At 52.4% G+C, this 19083-nt stretch overlaps 1 protein-coding gene across 8 annotated transcripts in view; it reads left to right on the forward strand.

Annotated features, from left to right (window-relative positions):
- Ldb3 (LIM domain binding 3) overlaps positions 1–19083 on the forward strand; it is a 62117-nt gene that overhangs the window by 7590 nt on the left and 35444 nt on the right. For 2 of the 8 annotated variants that reach the window (XM_020161329.2, XM_020161324.2), the window contains exons 3-9: positions 1582–1733; positions 2221–2296; positions 7245–7267; positions 8335–8538; positions 10528–10542; positions 12663–12832; positions 13339–13375. In XM_020161329.2, coding sequence (XP_020016918.2) covers positions 1582–1733; positions 2221–2296; positions 7245–7267; positions 8335–8538; positions 10528–10542; positions 12663–12832; positions 13339–13375 — 677 coding nt within the window. Of the gene's footprint in view, positions 1–1581; positions 1734–2220; positions 2297–3572; positions 3932–7244; positions 7268–8334; positions 8539–10527; positions 10543–12662; positions 12833–13338; positions 13376–18175; positions 18877–19083 lie in introns of those variants that run through there. The other 6 variants (XM_074079337.1, XM_074079338.1, XM_020161327.2 and 3 more) reach the window with 5 other exon arrangements.

Consider the following 19083-nt stretch of genomic DNA (forward strand, 5'->3'; position numbering starts at 1 on the left):
AGGGAAGGGGAAGCCAAGGGACATCCTCGGCCATACCTGGGGGTACTCAAAGGCTCCTCTTTCCAGTGATGTCACTGGGGGTGGGCCTGCATGGCATTCCATGATGTCATATCCGAAAGTCACTCTGATGATTTCAACCAGCTGGGAAGTCATGAGGGAGGGGTGGAGCTAGGGTCTCCATGACATCTTATGAGATATCTTTGGGGTGGGGCTGCTAATGTTATTAGGGGCAGTACATTAAGCCATTTTAGTGTCACTAGACACTCTGGAATTTTGTTATCATGTGTGATCTCAGTGTGGATGGGGCAGTTACAGCATTCAGTGTGCTATTGTTGAGGACCAGGCATGTAAAATCTGTCATTGTGCCTGATGTCATGAGAGTTCGGTCTGAGCCACCATGGAATCCCAAGTACTGTCCCAAGGGGGCATGGTGTTCTTGACATCCCATGGGGTGTTCCTGTGTGGAGCCTCATTGGTATTTGGTGTAGCCACACTGAAGATGGGGCTTCCAGACTCTAACATTCTGAGACATTATTGGAGTACAGGGGACTGGAGGTATAGCTCAAGCAGTAGAGTCCCGGCTTGCAAATGTGAAGCTCTGAGTTCAAACCCAGTCCCACCAAAATAATAATAATTATTATTTATAATAATAATAACTATTATTATTATGTAGCTGGAGGCATGGATCAAGCAGTAGAACACTGTCTAGCAAACACGTAGCCCTGAGTTCAAACCCCAGGATTGCCAAAAAAGAAAAAAAATCAAAACCCAAAAAACTAATCATTGGGGTACAAGACTTGGGAACTAACCCCCCATACCTGCATTTCCCCTTCTGGAAGTATGAAGCTTACCAGAGAGTCCTAAGCCCTGCTCCATTTCCCAGCCAGCCTTGCTCAACCTGGCAGTGTTGATGTTTCCCTCAGTCCTCTGCATGCCTGCCATGTTAGCACAAGACTTCCACTCTAGGGTGCTTTTTCGTGGGTGTATTTACCCTGTCCTCTGGCCTGGCAGTGTCTCTGGGGTGGGTAGTACTGAGGTGTAACTCCTGAGTTTCCCTTTCCTCCTGAGGCTGGGTTTTCAGGGTGCAGGAGTAATAGTAGGCTAACCAGTATAATAAACAGGCCCCAAATTTTGATGGCTTAGCCCAGTGAAAGTTTACTTCTCACTCGTGCAGCTTGCAGGATGGTGTTCCTTAATCATCTCTCCACTGGGCATCTAGTCCTTTTTTGGTTAGCAGTCTGGCTGTCCTCCTCTCCATCTTCTACATTTCATCAGCCAACAAACAATGGGTAGGATCCTAGGGATGATTGCCAGGGGCAGACCTGTAAGTAGTGTGCATTACTTCCTCCCTCATTTTGCTGCTTAAAGCTAGTTCCATGACCATGGTCAGAACTAAACGCTAGGAAATGTGGTAGCCATGTGCCAGAAAGAGGGACAAGGCTTGGTAAGCAGCTAGTGCAGCTCATAGCAAATGAAATATTACAGGATGGATCTTGGACACTCTGGGTGACTGTCCCCTGAGGACTGGCCCACCCTCAGGACCAGCTTCTTATACTTACCCCACTTCTGCCGTCTAATCAGATCACACCAGGCAGCAAGGCGGCCCAGTCCCAGCTCAGCCAGGGAGACCTCGTGGTGGCCATCGACGGCGTCAACACAGACACCATGACCCACCTGGAAGCCCAGAACAAGATCAAGTCTGCCAGCTACAACCTGAGTCTCACTCTGCAGAAGTAGGTTGAAGCTCTCTGGAATAGAGGGCAGAGGTTTGGGTGTAGGCATGGAGTTGGGGAAAAGGAGGAGTTGTCTCCAGCAATAGCATGGGCCCAGTCTTGTGCTACAGAACTGTGCAGGAAGGAGGAGGCCCAAGACATTACTGCCACACCTTACAGATTAGGCCCAGAGAAGGTGGCCATGGTGCCTCCAGCATGAAGCAGTTGGGTCTGGAAGCCAGGGTCTTTCCTGCTTCCTCTTTTCTGAGACAGTCCTCCAAGGAGAGGTCCTTGGGTGCTGACCAAAATGCCCAAGAGCTGTGACTCCTCCATCCTGGTCAGGCCAGTGCTTTCCTGGAGAGACCCAGCCCATATGGTAGACTGTGAACGATGGGACCTCTGGCCTAGATACCCAGCATTCTTATGCTCCCCTCAATAGCCCTGACCAGGCACAAACTCCTGGGTCCTGGTATGATTGCTTACTTTGTCCCACTTCTCATTTCTTCAGGTCGAAGCGTCCTGTTGCCATTTCCACAGCAGCACCCCCAATCCAGTCTCCTCTGCCAGTAATCCCCCACCAGAAGGTAGGTGCCAACTGCTGGCAGTGAAGTCCACTCAACTGCAGCTCCTAAAGTACAGCCTAGCCTCCCTGCCTCTGCCCTACCATTGCTGACTCTCTGGAGAGGCAGTTGAGGCCCCCATGAAACACCAAGTTTTAGGAGTGCCTGCCTGGATGCCAGCCACCCTCCAAACCGTAGCAGCTGAGCTGAAAGGAAACCAGCTTGGGCAGCTGTGTTCTCAGAAGAGGGGGCATCCTTCTGGTCAGGCAGGGGACAGGCATCCAGAAAGCTCTGATCCTAGTCTACCAGAGTCACTGAGGCTGGGGTGAGTGTGTCAGAGGCCCCAGCTTCAGCCAGCCACCCAGGAGGTACTCCTAGGCAGGAAGGAGTCTGCTGGCCCTCAGAGGTTCTCCTCCACACAGGCTCTTCCAATTTCCACTTGCCACCTGCACCTCCCAACTGCATGACCCTACTGCCCATCAGAAGTGCGGGTTGTGGCCTGAGAAGCAGTCAAGGTGGGAACAGCAGAACCCTGACCCTAGACCTCATCACTGCCCAGGGCCCTTCCCAAACTCCCTTAAAGAAGTTCAATCCTATGGGTCCAAGGACCCTGATCCAAAGCTTGGGAGGTCCACCCCACTCTCCTCCTTCTCTGGCTCCTGTCTGTCCAGCAGGGCAGATTGGGGAAATGGGGAGAAGAGGCTAGGGTGGATCACAGACTGGGAAACTGGGTAGGGGATGTGAGGAAAAGTCACAGAGGTGGACAGAGAAGATCAAATAGCCCACCTGCTTCCTCAGCTTCTCCCCATCCCACCCCAATGCCCAGCCAGCTTGGGGGGCCCCATCTCCATGGCTACACATGGTCTTCTCAGAATGCAGGGTCTTCCCAGTAGACTAGAGATTGGGCTGCACCCAGGGGGTATTCACTCTAGGGGAAGGAGAGACAGACACAGGATAGAGGGGCTTCTTACTGTCCCCCAGCCCATATCCCCTTCCTTGAGCCCCAGGTGCAGGCAGGCTTAGCTTGGCTTTTGGTGCAGCACTTTGCCTTCTGTACTAATGGATGCGAGCCTCCAGGTCAGAAACTGTAGTCTCCACATCTCCTCCCTCCCCTCGACAGAATCCTTCCTTTCCAGTGCCCCATCCAGGCACCCCAGGCAGTGCAGGCAGAATAGGGAGGAGGGCAGGCTGCGGGTGCTTACACTAACACATCTGTTTCAAGTCCATGCGGAAGGACTGGACACATGTAGCCTCTAACCACTCTCTTCTCTCTCCCCTGCATGGTGCTGCCCTGTGCCAGGACCCTGCTCTGGACATGAACGGCAGCCTGGCGGCACCCAGCCCCAACCCCGAGGCAAGGGCCAGCCTGGGCACCCTGGAACTCAGGGACACCTTTAGCTCCTCCTTCTCCCAGACCTCTGTCTGCTCCTCACACATGGAGGCCTCGGACCCCAGCCCTCCACAGGGCAGCCCCAGGGCCAAGGCCAGCCCAGAAGGGGCCCAGGGCTTGCTCAGCCCCAAAGTCCTGGCAGGCCCGAGCCAGCCAAGGCAATATAACAACCCCATTGGCCTGTACTCGGCAGAGACCCTGAGGGAGATGGCTCAGATGTATCAGATGAGCCTCCGAGGGAAGGCCTCAGGTGCTGGACTCCTAGGAGGGTAGGTAACAGGTGTGCTGCTGTCCACTGGTGGTCTGGGGCCACCTGGGTCTTTCGGTGCTCATGGTAGAGGCCTGATCAGATAGTCAGAGGGGCTACTGGCCTCATCCCAGTCAGCTTCATACCTATAAGGCAGCCCAGGTTGAGAGCAATGCAAATGGGATCCCATTAACGTTTGCTGCAAGCCAGGTACATCATTGCTTTCTGTGACCACCCTGGGATTTAGCAGAAGAGAAAACAGGCTCAGAGGAGGTTAGACCAAAGTCCAGTTTTCCAGCTACTAAGTGGCTAAGTCAGGCTTGCATGCAGAAGACTGACTTCCCAAATTTTCCCACCAGGCCATACCACTTCTCCATGGGACCCACGGCGTGCTGTCTTCAGAACATGGTTCAAGGAGACAGGTGCTCTCTGTCCCTCCCAGAACCCTGAGGCAGAAATAGGGAAAAATTAGAGGTTGGAAGGGTGAGTTCTCCAGGGCTGGGATCAGTCTGGAAAGGCTTCCTGGAGAAGAAAGCACAGGATCTATCCATGGAGAGCCTGAGCAATGATGTGAGAGGGAGGGGGCTCACAGGACTGACCCTGGCCCGGAGAAAGGGGTTGTGGAGAACAGCAGCTGCCCTCCCCCCGAGTCTCCTTGGTGGGACTTTATGGGCATAGAAGTTGGCACTTGGAGCTGGGATTTTGTGAGGGAGCTGAGGGAAGGGAGCCCCTGTGCTGAGCACACATTAGCCTCCAGACCCTTCACACCTGCCATCTGTCTTACTGTAACCTTTACTACCACCGTGTAGGATGGGTGTGCTTATCTTTGGGTGCTAAAGGCAGAGCAGGCTGTTCATGCAGGGTAGCCTAGTGGCTTATGGGAAGAATCCCACTGTCTACATCTCAGGGAGGATAAAGGGGACAACTGTGTGTAGCACTGAGTTCTGTTCTGTCACATACTCACTGGAATGGAGTTCTGCAACTGGCTGGCAGAAGAGGGCTGACCCCAGCCACACCCTTCCCTTTACCCTTGCTGTGCCACACTAGCTTAGCACCTCCTGGGCCTCCCATTTTCCCCAGCTCTTCCTGGAATCTGAGCAAAGCTGGTTGTGGCAGCCATGGTTTCACTGAGCTTTCCCAACCCCCAAACCCCGTCCCACACAGCTTTCCCAATAAGGATATTTTGCCAGAAAACTCCAGGAATAGCAGAACAAAATGGCCTCCTTGCTCTGCCTTTGATGGGCTGGTAAGCCTTCTTGATCCATCCTGGGACTGATGCCAGGCAGAAAGGTTGGGCTCTGGTGGACTGGGACCCCTGGGAGGCCCACCTGCAGTGATGACAACGTCTCCACAGACTGAGCTATGACTTGTCCCTGAGGAAGGGGGGATGGGGACTTCTTTCAGTAACTTCAGAGGTGGATATTGTTTCCTCCACCTTACAGCTGGGAAATGGAAGCTCAGAGAGGATGAGTAATTTGCCTAAAGTCACACAGCTAGTAAGTGGCAGACAGGACTGGTGCTTGGGCCTACCTGACTCCATCTTGCTTTGAGAGGGGAGCTGGCTACCTGCCCCAGGAAGTGAAGGATTAGCCTCACTTCTATTTCCCTTGGCTCCCAGGTGCCATCCCATTGGCACAGGGGCTGCTCAGACCCTGGCAAATGTTTAAATTATTCTTGATAATCAGTGAGGCAGGATCCAATAGTTTCTTTCACAAAATGATGGGCCAGGGTGGGAGTGAGGTTGATGCTTCATCCAAAGTAAAAGCTGCTGCCGCCGTCCTGGGGCAGTGCAGGTAGGAAGAGATGAGGCCTCTGCCCAGCTGAGTTAGCCCACCTTGGCTAACTGCCTAACTGCCGCAGGGAACAGGAGCGGCAAATGCTAACCTTCACAGCCATCCGTTGCATACTTATCCTATGCTGAGGGCTCTAGACTCAGATCCTGGATACTCTGCTTAACCCATCTGTGGAGTGGGGACCATCATCTCCGTCTTACAATTACAATCTTATAATTGAGGAATGTGAGTCTGAGACAGGTGGATAACTTGCCAAGAGTCACAGTGCTAGGAAAAGGCTGAGTCAGGAATTGACCTCTGTCCCATCTGGCTCCAAAAGGAAGCCCCTTCCCCTTCCCCAACTCTCTGCCCAGGGGGGCACCTTGCATCTTGGGAGGAGTGGAGAGAGACCAATGGGCTGGAAGGGCAGGCAGGATTGAGCATCTTTCAGGCCCTTCTCTTCATCCTATCTGGGGCAGCACTGAAGGGCAGTGTTTCTGGTGTGAAGACCCCTGGGTAGAGGGTCTCATCTTTGACCCCTCCTTCCTGAGACCTGGGCACTAGCTCCTCTCTGATCTGTGTCCGTGGCAAGTTATCCTGGCCTGGAGTCCTCCGCAGGGGGCAAGAATCAATGCCAAAGAAGAAGCTGGTTGCCAGGCAGGGCAGAAGCAGCCCTCACCCCACCAGGCCAACACTGCCCTCTGCAGGGGACACTGGGTTGGTCAGAGTAAGAGCTGCCCTTAAAGCTGTCAGCACTGGCCAAACATGGAGAAAGAATGGAAGCTCTGAGCTGGCTCTTTCCTAATTTAGCTCCACTTGTGGCTATTTTGAGCTGGGAGGACAGAGAGAATTTTATCAGCTCTGAGACAGTGGGGTGGGGGGCAGGGTTGGGTAGAACCACTACAAGGCTCCCTGAGGTGGGCAAGTCTATGTCTTCCCTGGGTCCTGGCTGCAGGATGACCAGGGCCAAGCCAGCTGGGGCCCAGGCTCCCCCAGTTGACGCTCACAGTGGGCAGATCCAGGAAGGCAGCAGAATTTGGGGGGTAGAGCTCACTGCCCTCCAGGCTCTCTGTCTCAAGTTTCAGACAGGGCCACTAAGCCACAGGGTCTGCTACTACAGGGAACTTGCATTTAAAGAACCCAAAGGCCCAAAGGCACTGAGTTCCAGGATGCTGACTCTCAGATCAGAGGGAAGGGCAGGGTCCCTCTGTGGCATTCAGGTGGAAGTACATATACATGGTACAGGTGCTCACACAAGATGGACAAGAAAACCCTTCTCCCTGACAAAACTGAGGGTACTGGGGCCTACCATGGAGGGAACATTGCTGTGTTAGCATCTCCAGATCAAATCAAGGGCCCTGGAGGCTGTGATTCCCAACTTGGGGTTCTCTTCCCTTCTCACTCCTTATTCTCTAACCTAGTGCAATTCAACTGGTTCTGGCTCCATCATCAACAGTCTAAAGATGGTCCCAGTGTTCATTCCCCACCCCCATCCCCAGCTCAAACCTCACTCTGACTGCCCTGTCTTCTTTGCCCTTTCTCTTCCTCCCCCCCCCCCACCAGGTGGTAGTCAACTCTCCAGCCAAGTTAGTATCCAAGGACAGCATGTGTGTGCACCTGTGTGCCAGCCCAGCATGCGTCTGTGGTCTGTGGGGCGTGGATAGCACGCCCCTTCCAGCATGTGTACTGTGTGCATGTGTGAGTGGGGGTGCCTTTGTGCCCTGGTTGAGCCTGCACGGGTGTGACGCTGGAGAATGGAGTGAAGGTGTTGCAAGGCAGGTGTCCATTTGATGACCTCAATTTCAGTCCCAATTTCCTGCTCTAGCTGCTTAAGCTCCGCAAGCTGGCTCTGGTGGGGTTGGGGGTGGAGCACTGTGCTTTTGCCGCTGGGGCCTGTGTGAGCCTGAAGATCACTTTGTCCTGATGGGACTCCAGAGGAGGGACTGCACCTGATTTTGTCTCTGCCTGGGGACCACACCTATCTGTTGGACAGAAGAATTCCAGATGGGCGGAGGTTGGCAGGCCACAGCAAGCGGGACTGGAGGGGTGTGGGCAGCCTGAGCCCTGCTCCCAAGAAGAAGCACATGTATGGAAGCATCTAGAAGAACAGAACTGCAGGCCACAGAGGGGTGGCCAGCAGGATGAGCCTCTTCACGGAGGAACCTCACTCAGAATTCCTCAGATGCCCAGTGCAGCTGCTCTTTGCCTTTGGAACATTCTGGACTCAGCTTGTGCTGCTGCTGCCTCTCTCACAGGGCCCAGCTCTTGTCCTCTTCCTAACCCTGGTTCCCTGAACCCCTTTTGTCTCTGCTTCTCCATGGACTGTGTGTGTGGGAAAGCTTGCTGTGCCTGGCATCCCCTGCTGACCTGGGGAGGTAGCTCAGGCGGAACCAGGGCCTGCACGTCATCTGGGACCAGGAAACTTGCACAGGGCTTTCTGGAGGTGCTGAGGATTTTCCTGACCAGACCCCATCAGCCCCCAGTGGAGGGAACCTGGGAAGCCTACTTGGGGCCTGGGAGGTCTCTCTCCACACACACCACCAACAGCCCAGGCCTTCCTTTTCCTCTCATATAACCATCACCTGTTGGGCTTCTCTCCTCCCCTCTCCTTCCCTCTTCTACCTCACCCTGCCCCCTTGTGTGCTGTCCCCAGCGCCGACTACCAGGAACGCTTCAATCCCAGTGCTCTGAAGGACTCAGCCCTGTCCACCCACAAGCCCATTGAGGTGAAGGGGCTGGGCGGCAAGGCCACCATCATCCATGCCCAGTACAACACACCCATCAGCATGTACTCCCAGGATGCCATCATGGACGCCATCGCTGGGCAGGCCCAAGCCCAGGGCAGTGACTTCAGTGGGTAAGCGCCTCCCTAACTCCACACACCTACGGAGGCCACCAGGTGCCATCAGGACCAACTTTCTTCCCTCACCTTGGGCCTCCCAGGCAGAGGCCCTGGGAGGGAGATCAGCCTTCACCAGGGTCTTTCAGTACATGGTTGTCCTCTCTCTTCAGAACCTACCCCATGCCCAGCTTTAGCAAAAAGGTGGAAAAATGCAGTGTGGTGTTTCTCAAAGAACTTTTCACAGCTTCTGCATTTTCCCTGGTATCATAAGGAGGCTCGTTAAGAAAAAGACTTCTGCAAGCCTTTTAACAGAGCACTGGAGACCCATAGGCCTTTTGCAACTAAGCCATTTTGGGGTGGGGGGGGTGGCGGGTCACTTCACTCTTCCAGCAATCAGCATCCATCCAAATGCATGATAGGTTTCTTGTTGGTCAGGGCCTCGCACTGACCATCGAAGGTGCTGTCAGGAGTCAACCCCACTGATGGCCATCTCCCTCCTCCTCCTGGAAGCCTGACCTCAGGGCAGTGGAATTTAAGATATTCTTGTTTCCTGCAATTTGCCTCTTAGCTATAGTAGACTAGGGAGAGAGCTGGCCAAAACTTGTGGATGAAACTGCTAATAGTGCAAACAATGGAAACTCTCCTGTCTCTCTCTCTCTCTCTCTCTCTCTCTCTCTCACATCTCTGTTCTCTTTATTCTGCATCTCTCTATCTCTTTGTCTCTCCCTGCCTTCCTCTTTCTCTCTCTCTCTCTCTCTCTCTTTGTCTCTTTCTGTGTATCTCCCTTTCTGTCCTATTTCTGTATTTTTAAATTTTTGTCTATCTCTTTGTCTCTCCCTAACTTCCTCTCTGTCTTTTCTTACACAAACACATATACACAGAGTTCCCATTGCTTTCTGCTTGGGAATGCCATAGTGCTGACTTACACAACTGACTGATTATCTCTTTAGGCAACATCTTATCCCTGGGTTGGGGATCCTTAGCAACTCAGGGTGGAAAGTCTTGAGACGATAGTTTTTTTCCAAAGCTAGGAGAACAGATATTGTAATAGGGACACAGGGTTAAAAAGTCCTACACAGCTCCTATAGGACTCGGCCTTCCCAGAACTCAGCCCTTTTGGCCACGATATGTATGAAGTTTGTAAGGGGTACGCTGCAGAGCTCAGGAGATGGAACTTGGGTTGTGGACTTCCTTGGGAAGCCTGTTGCCCTCTTTGTAATGTAGTACTCCGCCTCCACCACTAGGGGGTGGAGGTCACCTGCTTTGGAACCACAAGTCTCAAACCATTTAGGCGCTCAGGGCTGTAGTTCTGTGCACACTACAGGGCTCTGCTGATTTCTTTTAAACCCATCGTTCAAAGCAGAAAATATGACCATGCAAATTTAAAACAATCATTAGCTCATGCATACCCAGAAAAACAAGGCATCCTGACTAAGCCCAAGAGCTACCAGGGATTTCCTGATAGCATTTGTTTGCCATGTGGTCCTTGGTGTGTCCTTAAAAATGGTAACAGTTGCGAAAGAGAAGTTTGATGGACGATAATGGAAGAACTACTCTCCTCACTTTACATTTTCTGCTCTTTGGTGAGACCGCTGTTATTTGGCTTTATCACCCAGGGTGCCCATGATTTTTTGGAATATGGTGCACTATTGATTAATCTAGATCTTTCCCATCTCCCTCCTGTCACCTTCCCTCCACTCCCTCCCCTCTCCCTAGCGCCTGGAAAGGCCCATCCTTTCCCCTTCCTTTTGACTTAGGCGCGCTGGGCTGACGCTGCTGTGGTGCCAGTGGGGAAACCTCCTGGCCATAAAGTGCTCCCATTTCTGCTGTCATTTTCATGCTTCCTTCCTCACTGACCATTCTCTTTTTCTCTCTCTCTTCCTCCTTCACCCATCCCATTCCCCTAACTCATTTCTGATCCTAACCCTGCTCTCTTGTGTGCGCTGCCCCCTGCCATCCCATGATGGACGCGCACTCACGGCTGGGTTTCCCTCTGCTTGGCAGGGCGTCGCCGCTGGCGTAAGTAGACCCTGCAGTGTCTGTCGCGTCATTTGTCTGTCTGGTTGCAGGATGGTGTGTGGGTTTGATGGGATTTGTCTGAGGACCAGTGGTCAGTCCATGTGCTCTGTCCACATTTTTCCTCACACCCACCTCGCAGCCAAACAACATCCCCTGCAGCCTACCCAGGCACATATTTGTCTTTTGGCGTTTGCTATCAATAACGTCAGTGTGGCTTTAGAAATCCACAGTAATAACACTCACACCACGCCCACCCCCAGCCTGGGGCTGCGTCCCTGTGTTTTGGGGATGCTTTGCTGTGCTTTGGGGATGCTTCTGTAAAGTGTAGACCTAGAAGTCAGAGTCCACACTGGGTCAGTATTCAGGGCCCGAGGGTGGCAAGAAGATTTTTGGAGGCCTGTCCCCAGAACCCTCATGAGAGATAGATCTGTAGGAGACAGCGCCTGCCAGGACTGCCACAGGGAAGTGAAAGATGAGTCAGAATTGGGAGCAGTGCACAGTGGAGTAAATGCCAGAGGTGACCTTGGTGTTGTATAACCGTGAAGTCTTCTCTGTAGCAAGAAGCATAGGACTTCAAGACCTGTTCCAACAGCTCTCTGCATAGGAAAGGCACGGCAATTTCCTCATCTGACTCCCAGTCTGCGTTCCAGCAGCAACACTAATCTCGGCTCAGCACTGCTGAGTTCCAAGGGACTCACTTTTGCTTTTCTGGAGGCTTTGGAGTTGGGGAAGGCATGGGGGAGCTTGTCATGGACATGATCCAGGGAAATGACAGTAAACGCTTCCATCTGCTTTTAGGATTGCAAAGTTCCATGTAGACAGGCTTGAAGGCAGAGCCCAGATTTGCGCCTACACCTTCCCTCTCATACAGCACAATCCACACACCTCCCTTCCCTCTCCTCCTAGGAGGCCAAGAGCCAGGACCTGGGACACCTGGTTGCCCTGCCTATTATGCATTTCACCTAAAGCCCTTAGGAACCCTTGGGATCCTTCCTGTGCCGTAAATGACCTACCTAGCAGGAGCTTCTGCAGCAGCTACAGGATCCTCTCTGGCTAGATCCCAGAAGGAACTGCTGGCCTCCCATTTTGATCTCAACCATAGGTCAACAGTCCCCAGGGCTCTGCAGCCAGATCAGGGCCTTTAGGAAAGTAGGGAAACTCTACCCACCCTTGGTGCCCTTTTCCTCCTCTGTTCTCATAGTCCATCCTGAGCCAGCCCAGAGCACCAATCCTGGGAGACTAGGCTGGTTTTCTATCCAGCTCCTTGCAGAGAGGGTAGAAGACAGAAGCACTAGGGAGATCCTCTCCTAACCAGCTAGTCCCTTGCAGGGCAGGTGGAAGCAGGCAGGAGGGTGCTGGGTAGGGCATGTCTGGACTGGGGTATGTCTTCATCTGGTCAAAATGTCTAGTCTGTAGGCCCTGGTGGACAGAAGTGGCCTTCCTGAGCTGCTGTGACTATGGAGACCCTAATAGAAAAGACTCTAGCAGGGAGCCAGGAAGCCAAAGTTCTGATTGAGTAGGGCTCCTACCTGTCATAACCTGCAGTTAGTCAGTTGACCTCTCTGGATTTCAGTTTCAGCATCTTTGAGAGAACTGGTGTACTGGCAACCATTGCTATGGGCTTTGCTGGGGCCCACAGCTCTCTTCCAGGGAGCACAGCATTGCCAGCTTCCTATTTGGATCCAAAGGTGTGAGGAGAGCAGCAGGGGACCCCCAGGAAGCCTCTGGGTGTCCCAAAATCCTGTCCTCACTCTGCCCCAAACTCCGGGCCTACTCAGGGAGGTCAAAATTACTTCAAGGAGACCTGCCTCCTCCTTCCTCAAAGGGGATCCAGCCCCGGAGGGTGGGGTGTTAGCACTGGGGAGAAAGGATCTGAGCCTCTGGACCCCTCCTGAGTAAGAGGAGTCTTTGCCTCAATCAGAACACCTTGAGCACCGAGGACCCAGGCCATGCCAATGTCTCAGTTACCTAGTAGCAGTGGGTGAAGGCCTGGTGGGTACAAAGCAGTAGGCACCACCAACTGGCACCAGGGAGGTGGGGGGGGAGCATGGTGGGAGGACACAGTGGCAGAAGCCCAAGTTCCAGCCTGGCACCAGCCCATGACTCTTTCTGTACTGCAGGAGTCTTCCTGTGAAGGATTTAGCAGTGGACAGTGCCTCTCCAGTGTACCAGGCTGTGATCAAGAACCAGAACAAGCCAGAAGACGAGGCTGATGAATGGGCCCGACGGTCCTCCAACCTGCAGTCTCGCTCCTTCCGCATCCTGGCCCAGATGACAGGGACAGAATACAGTGAGTGAGGGCTGTTGGGTGGAGCCAGAGGAGGGTCCGGGGTCCTGGGTCCTGCTGCACAGTCTTACGGCTCAAAGAAACCAAGGAGGCAAGCCACCACCCTTGAAGATGAGCTGACACTGATGGACCGTTAGCAGCTGGCAGAGCGCCTTTGCACCCCTCTGGTGGGATGACCAACCATGGCAGTTTTCTGCTCCAACCCCTAACTCCATCCATGGCAACAGGCTTGTCATGCAGCTTCCAGAAGACATAACTGGCAGGGCTGGCATGACAGGACATTGCAGGCCGCACTCTGACCACTCCCTCCTAACTACACCATGGTCTCTCTCCTCCCCCTGGCCTCTGCCTGGCTTGCAGACTCTCCTTTCCACAGTTGACAGGCCTAGGGGGTAGGATGTGCTCAGGACCTGGCTGAATCCTAGGGACTCACTGTGCACAGAGTCTCAGTGGTGTTTCTTCTTTATGTTCTCTGTGAGTCCCCCTAAATAGCTCCTTTCTGCCCACAGTGCAAGACCCTGATGAAGAAGCTCTGCGAAGGTCAAGGTAGGTGCCTGCACTCAGGCTGATGGCCTCGTCTTCTAACCCCATCCCTCCCCAGGCAGCCCCCAGGCCACATGACTCATGGAAGGAACCTATCAAATTCAAGTATTTGGGAAGCCTGGCCTGCAAAGGGCTCCAGCAGATGCTGGCTTAGGTGGCTGTCCTGTGTTAGTAAGGTGGGTACCTGGAGCTGAGTCTTTCCCCTCACCCTCCCTGGAACAGGCTACAGCAGTTGAGGACTTTGGGCTCATTTGGTTCTGTCCTGGGGCAGGGGCAGGGCTGCTTTGGCCTTTGCTGGGCTGTTGAGAGTGAGGGCATCTCTCCCTGGAAGGGCAGTGGGCCAGTGCCTCGCCTACCCACTCATCTCAGGGCTTGGCCCCCGTGTGTCGAAGGCTGGGCACTGGGAGAAGGCATGTGGAGGACCGTGCTGGGCACAAACACCTGACCTGTGGACTCAGCTGTCCACACCTACATTAAGGCACAAGTTCTGTAAATTGCTTTAAGCGTAACAGCTGCTGCAAGGAGGGACAGCCCCCAACACAAGGAGGGGCTTGCACAGGGCTAGTAGGTCTCAGGTCACAGTCTCCCCATCAGTAGCAGGTCTGAGACCACAGCTACTTGCCTACCATCCACAGCCTGTCAGGTGCTGTAGCCCTGGGATGAGGGAGGCATGCTGTCCCAAAATCCATTGGAACCCACAAGGGCTTTCCATGGTGAGGCATGGGGCCCAGTGTGATTATATGTCAACTCCTGGTAGCAAGTATGTGTCTGCATGCTCTTCCTGGGACAGTCTGCCTGGGGCCAGTGCATCCTGCGGCTGCCTTTCTGTGAGGGGCTGGGGCTCAGAGGCATGCTCCCACCCTGAACCAACTTTCCGTAATTCCTAACCAGTGCACGGTGGCCACAGGACTCTTGTAGAGTAGGACTGTGGAGCCAGCTGGAACTTGATGTACATTTTATTGTGGAACCTGTATTTTTGCCAACTCAAGTGATCTTCACATTTTGGCTGAATATTCAAGCCAAAGTGTGGTTCTCCCAGACCCAAGAATGGCATGTGATTTGAGAAACAGTTCTTAACTCTTCAGTGCCTGCAATGCAGCTAAACAGAATGCCAAGAGATGATGTTGGATTTAGCTCAAAAGTTGAGAGCAAGTTGTCTTAAGTGGGGACAGCTCTCAGCTCTCTCCTCCCGTGCTCTATTGTGTTTGTCCTACCTCCTTCTTGAAGCTGACAGCATAGGTGATTCAGGGAGCAATGTGGACTTTTCCAGAGACTCAGCAGAGAGGTCTTATGTCACCAACCCCTGCAGCAAACAGCTTAATCATCCCTAGGTTCCTTCCCTCAGGAAGCCAGCAGGGACCGTTTTCCTCCCTCCATAAGTCACAGAGGCCCGCCTTCGTGACCCCTGCCATCTCCTCCTGGTGACTCTCTGTTTCTCTTCCATCCAGTATGCATGGCAGTCTGCTAACCTTGTGCCTCGTTAGCCAGAAGAGGGAAGGGAGATTTCAGGCAACTTTTGTATTTCCTGGTTTCCCTGGAACATCTGCAGGTGCTACCATAGGGTTTTATCGGAGAGAGATCTGGAAAGAGTGTCCAAGAAGAGACTCCAGACTGCTTCCTATCTCAGTCCCAGGCTGTTTTCACCCCTTACCGTTCACCCCGGCCCCCATCTCAGGCTCTGCAGACCCCGCAGTAGAGGTTCTGTGGCACCAGCAAGCCTCTGCCCAGGACTGAGGCGTGCAAATCCCTCCCTTCCTGATTTTAATTCCCTTTTTCCCCCTTTTTCTTTTTTCTTTGTGGCAGTAATGGCGTTTGAACTCAGGGCCTCTGAATTGCTAAGCAGGGGCTCTACCACTTGAGCCATGCCCACAGCCTTTTTTCTTTTTCTTTTTCTTTTTTTTTTTTCAGATAGTGTCTCATCTTTTTGTCCCCACCAGTCTGGACTACAATCCTCCTACTTACACCGCCTGTGTAGCTGGGACCACAGGCACATACCACCACATCTGGCTTCCTTGTTGAGAGGAAATCTCGCTAACTTTTTGCCAAGGTTGGCCTTGAACTGCAATCCTCCTGATCTCTGTTTCCTGGGTGGCTGGGATTACAGGAGTGAGCCACTGTTTCCAGCTCTGACTTTAATTTCTTGAGAGTCATCCTCATGGGCAGAGACTGTCATGTCACTGAATCCAAGCAGCCCCTGACCCAGGAGCTGACCCAGGTCTTCTAGTATTCCGCCACCCTAGCCTGTCTGAAAGCCACAACTGGAGACACCAAGACACCCCGAGTGCCACAGTCTGAACAGCCCTGGTAGACTCTCTCTTCCTTTCTCTTTCCTCTCTCCTTCCTTCCTCTTCTTGCTTCTTTCTTTTGATTAGTTGGGAATCTCTAAACAGTGCCTAGCAGAGCAGGCTCATTAGACTCACAGAGACTCCAGGACTGTCCCTCACCCAGTCACTGAACAATAATTACAAAGTGCCACCCAACCTCCATAGGCCTTACTAAAACTTGCTGCATCTCATTTTGCAACTGCATTCTGAGTGGTCTTTTGAGATGTTATGACTGTTTGCAGGACTGTGTGGTCCTGCCACGGGGACTTTGCTCATGCTGTCTTCACCCTTTCACCCTGATCTCAGAAAGGAAGGTGTGTAGCAAGGGAAGAAGACTGCCTAACACTTACATCATGGTTCTGCTGCTGGGTTTCTGTGAGGCCTTATACCATTTGTGTGGGCATCTCTGGGCCTTGGTTTCTTCTTGGCATAAGGAAAGGTTAGACTAGACCACTGGTTTTCAACTAAGCTAGCAGTGAGCCCCTTTTGTCAAATAGTCCTACCTACAGATTCAATATGCTGGACTTGAGGGGCAGAGCAAGTGTCTCCCAGGCATGCGGATGGGAAAGTAGACCTCTGTAAATGTGAGGATTTGGGAAAACGGACTAGTACCTGATGACTGTTACTATGCAGAATTGTAAGACCAGCACTGCCGCATCTTCTGATCTTTAAGTACCTTCCGGATTCTTCTGTGCTGGCAATTCATCTTTTAAATTAAACTTTTTTATTTTGAGATAATTGCCAATTCACTTGCAGTTGTAAGAAATAACACAGAGAGATCTATGGACCCTTTACTCTGTTTCCTCCAGTGGCAGCATCTTGCACAACTAAGGCACAACGTCTCAGTGACAATGGTGCTATTGCTATAGTGAAGACACAAAACACTTACCTCCCCACAAAGCTGCTTCTGGTGCTCATATGCAGTATAGCCACACCTCTCTCTATGCCTGTCTCCTCCTAACCTTGCTAACCACCGATCTGCTATCTGTTCTCCATTCCTATCAGTCTGTCATCTTTCAAGAATGTCTTATAGGTGAACTCATTCATCATTGTGACCGTTTTAAGATTGGCTTTTTTTTAGCCAGCCTAATTCCCTAGGGATTTATCCAAGTTGTCCAGGGTACCAATCACAGGTCGAGCATCTCTAATCCAAAAATACAAAATCTGACATGTTCCCCAAAACTTTTTGAGTACCAACAAGTGGAAAATTCCGTACCTAACCTCATGTAATGGGTCACAGTCAAAGACAGGTGTACTAGAAGTATTGATTATGTGAATCCTAAATGAATTTTGCATTTAGATTCGGATTCCCAATATTTCTCATTATGTATGTGCAAATATTCCAAAGTCTGAAAAAATCTGAAATCTGAAAGAATTCAGGTTCCAGGAATTTCTAATAAGGGATACTCGACCTGCAGTTCAGTTGTTCCTGAGTACCATGCCATAGCATGGATATAGCAATTAATTTTTAATTTTAATTTTAATTAATTTATTTTCATGGTGCTAGGAGTCAAACCCAGGGCCTTATGAACCTTAAGAGGGTGCTGCTGAGCTATATCCCCAGTCTTTGTTTTAAATCAAATTTCTATACAGGTTGAGCACACAGTGTTTATGGTTAGATGTGGCCAAGCCTTGGTCACCAGTTTGCACCTCTGGTCTGGAGAGTGTTAGTGGCCCCTCCAGCCAGGAGGGCCTAGGATTCTGGCATTGGCTTTTCCCTGTCTCCCTCTTTCCTCCCTTTCTACATTTCTGGCTGCTGCTTGACTGCTCTGTACTGTGTTCTCTGCTGAATACAGCAGAACCCCATTCTGTGGGTTGAGCCCCCTGTGGTCTCACTAGCAGGAAGTGGTGGGAAGTCCCCACCTTCTATATCTGTGACAGCGATCTTGTGAGTATGTGTGTTCGTATGCGTTCCAGTGCCTCGGCTGGGCGGGGCACTGGATGGTATGTGAGCCTTCTTTCTGAGAATCATAAAGTGAGGTGAGGCCAGGCAGCACAGGGAGGTGACGGGTCTGCTTGTTAGGCTTCATTGCAGGGGATAGGTGCCCCTCCTTCTTGGTGCCCAGCTAGGGGACAGAAACAATGTTAGGCCCACCTGCCTGTTTGGTTCAGTCCCAAGAGCCGAGGCCAAAGCAGCCCTGCCCAGCCTTAACCAGACAGGCCAGGAAGTCCCTTTTTTGCCCAGTCTGCCCTAAGGCCCTCTAGCCAGGTCCTTTGTCCATGGCCCCCACCCATCAAGGCAGGGACTTCAGTCCCTCCATTCTGTTCCCAGGACTCTGATCTTGCCCCATCCAACCTCAGCTTGACCCAAGCCAGGCAGTACTTCTCCAAGCCAACTGTCCCTCCCAGCCCTCTGACCCAGCCTGAGACAGGGGAATGGTGGACATGTCCCCTAACCCCTCTCTTTCTTCTTCTTTTCTCCCTCTCTTTCTGTCTCTGTCTCTGTCTCTCTCTCTCTCTTTCTTTCTGTGTGCCACAGGGAAAGGTTTGAAACGGAACGTAACAGCCCACGTTTTGCCAAATTGCGCAACTGGCACCATGGCCTTTCAGCCCAAATCCTTAACGTTAAAAGCTAAAAGGCTGCCTGGACTCCCTTCTTCCTTCCCCCACATACAGATCTGGCATGTGAGCCCCACGGTGATGCTTGACAATGTATAACTGTGCTGGGGGTACCTCTGGTAGCCAAATGCAGCACTTCCGCTTTCTGCCCCTCCCCCAGAGTTGGTGGCTGGGGCCCAATTTGGTCCCCATGCACCCCTTCCCTCCCCAAGCTAGTGTGAGCCTCTGCTCCTCCGCACAGGCCCTTAGCCCTAGACCAGAGAGGACATGACAGGGTTTGTGGCATAGTGCCCCAGAACCAAGGAAAATGGACTGGCCATTGCTCATCTGCCCACCACTCTTTGCTCCTGGCCTCATGCCACCGGAACAAGTTGCCCATAGATCAGAGCCTGGGACAGGGCCAACTCCCTCATCCTGCTGCCCACTGGGTAACCAGACCAGGGCTATTTGCAGATGAAGTGGAAGCCCAGGATAGATGAGGCCAAGACCCCTTGGCCTGTGGTAAGCTTGAGGCAGGTGCCCTACTCTCTGCACGTGTGTGCTGGCTCCATAGTTGTTTCTTCTGTACATATAAGCATGCTTGTCCTGAAATAAAAAGGATTTGAAATGAAAAATAACAAGCCCCAGTCATGCTGTGCCTATGTGTGTCCCCTTCCCCATTCCCCTCCACAGGGAGAGCTGTGAGAGCAATGTCTGAGACAGAGAAAAGACAGGCACTGCCAACAGAGAGACAGGGCACAGGATCCCATCAGGAAGGGATCCAGCATAACTCTGTTCACCACTACTTTCCTACCCCATGGGCCCTGCTGCTCCCAGGTTAAGGAAACC

The sequence above is a fragment of the Castor canadensis genome, chromosome 7 (assembly GCF_047511655.1).
Source record: "Castor canadensis chromosome 7, mCasCan1.hap1v2, whole genome shotgun sequence".
Classification (NCBI taxonomy): Eukaryota; Metazoa; Chordata; class Mammalia; order Rodentia; family Castoridae; genus Castor; species Castor canadensis.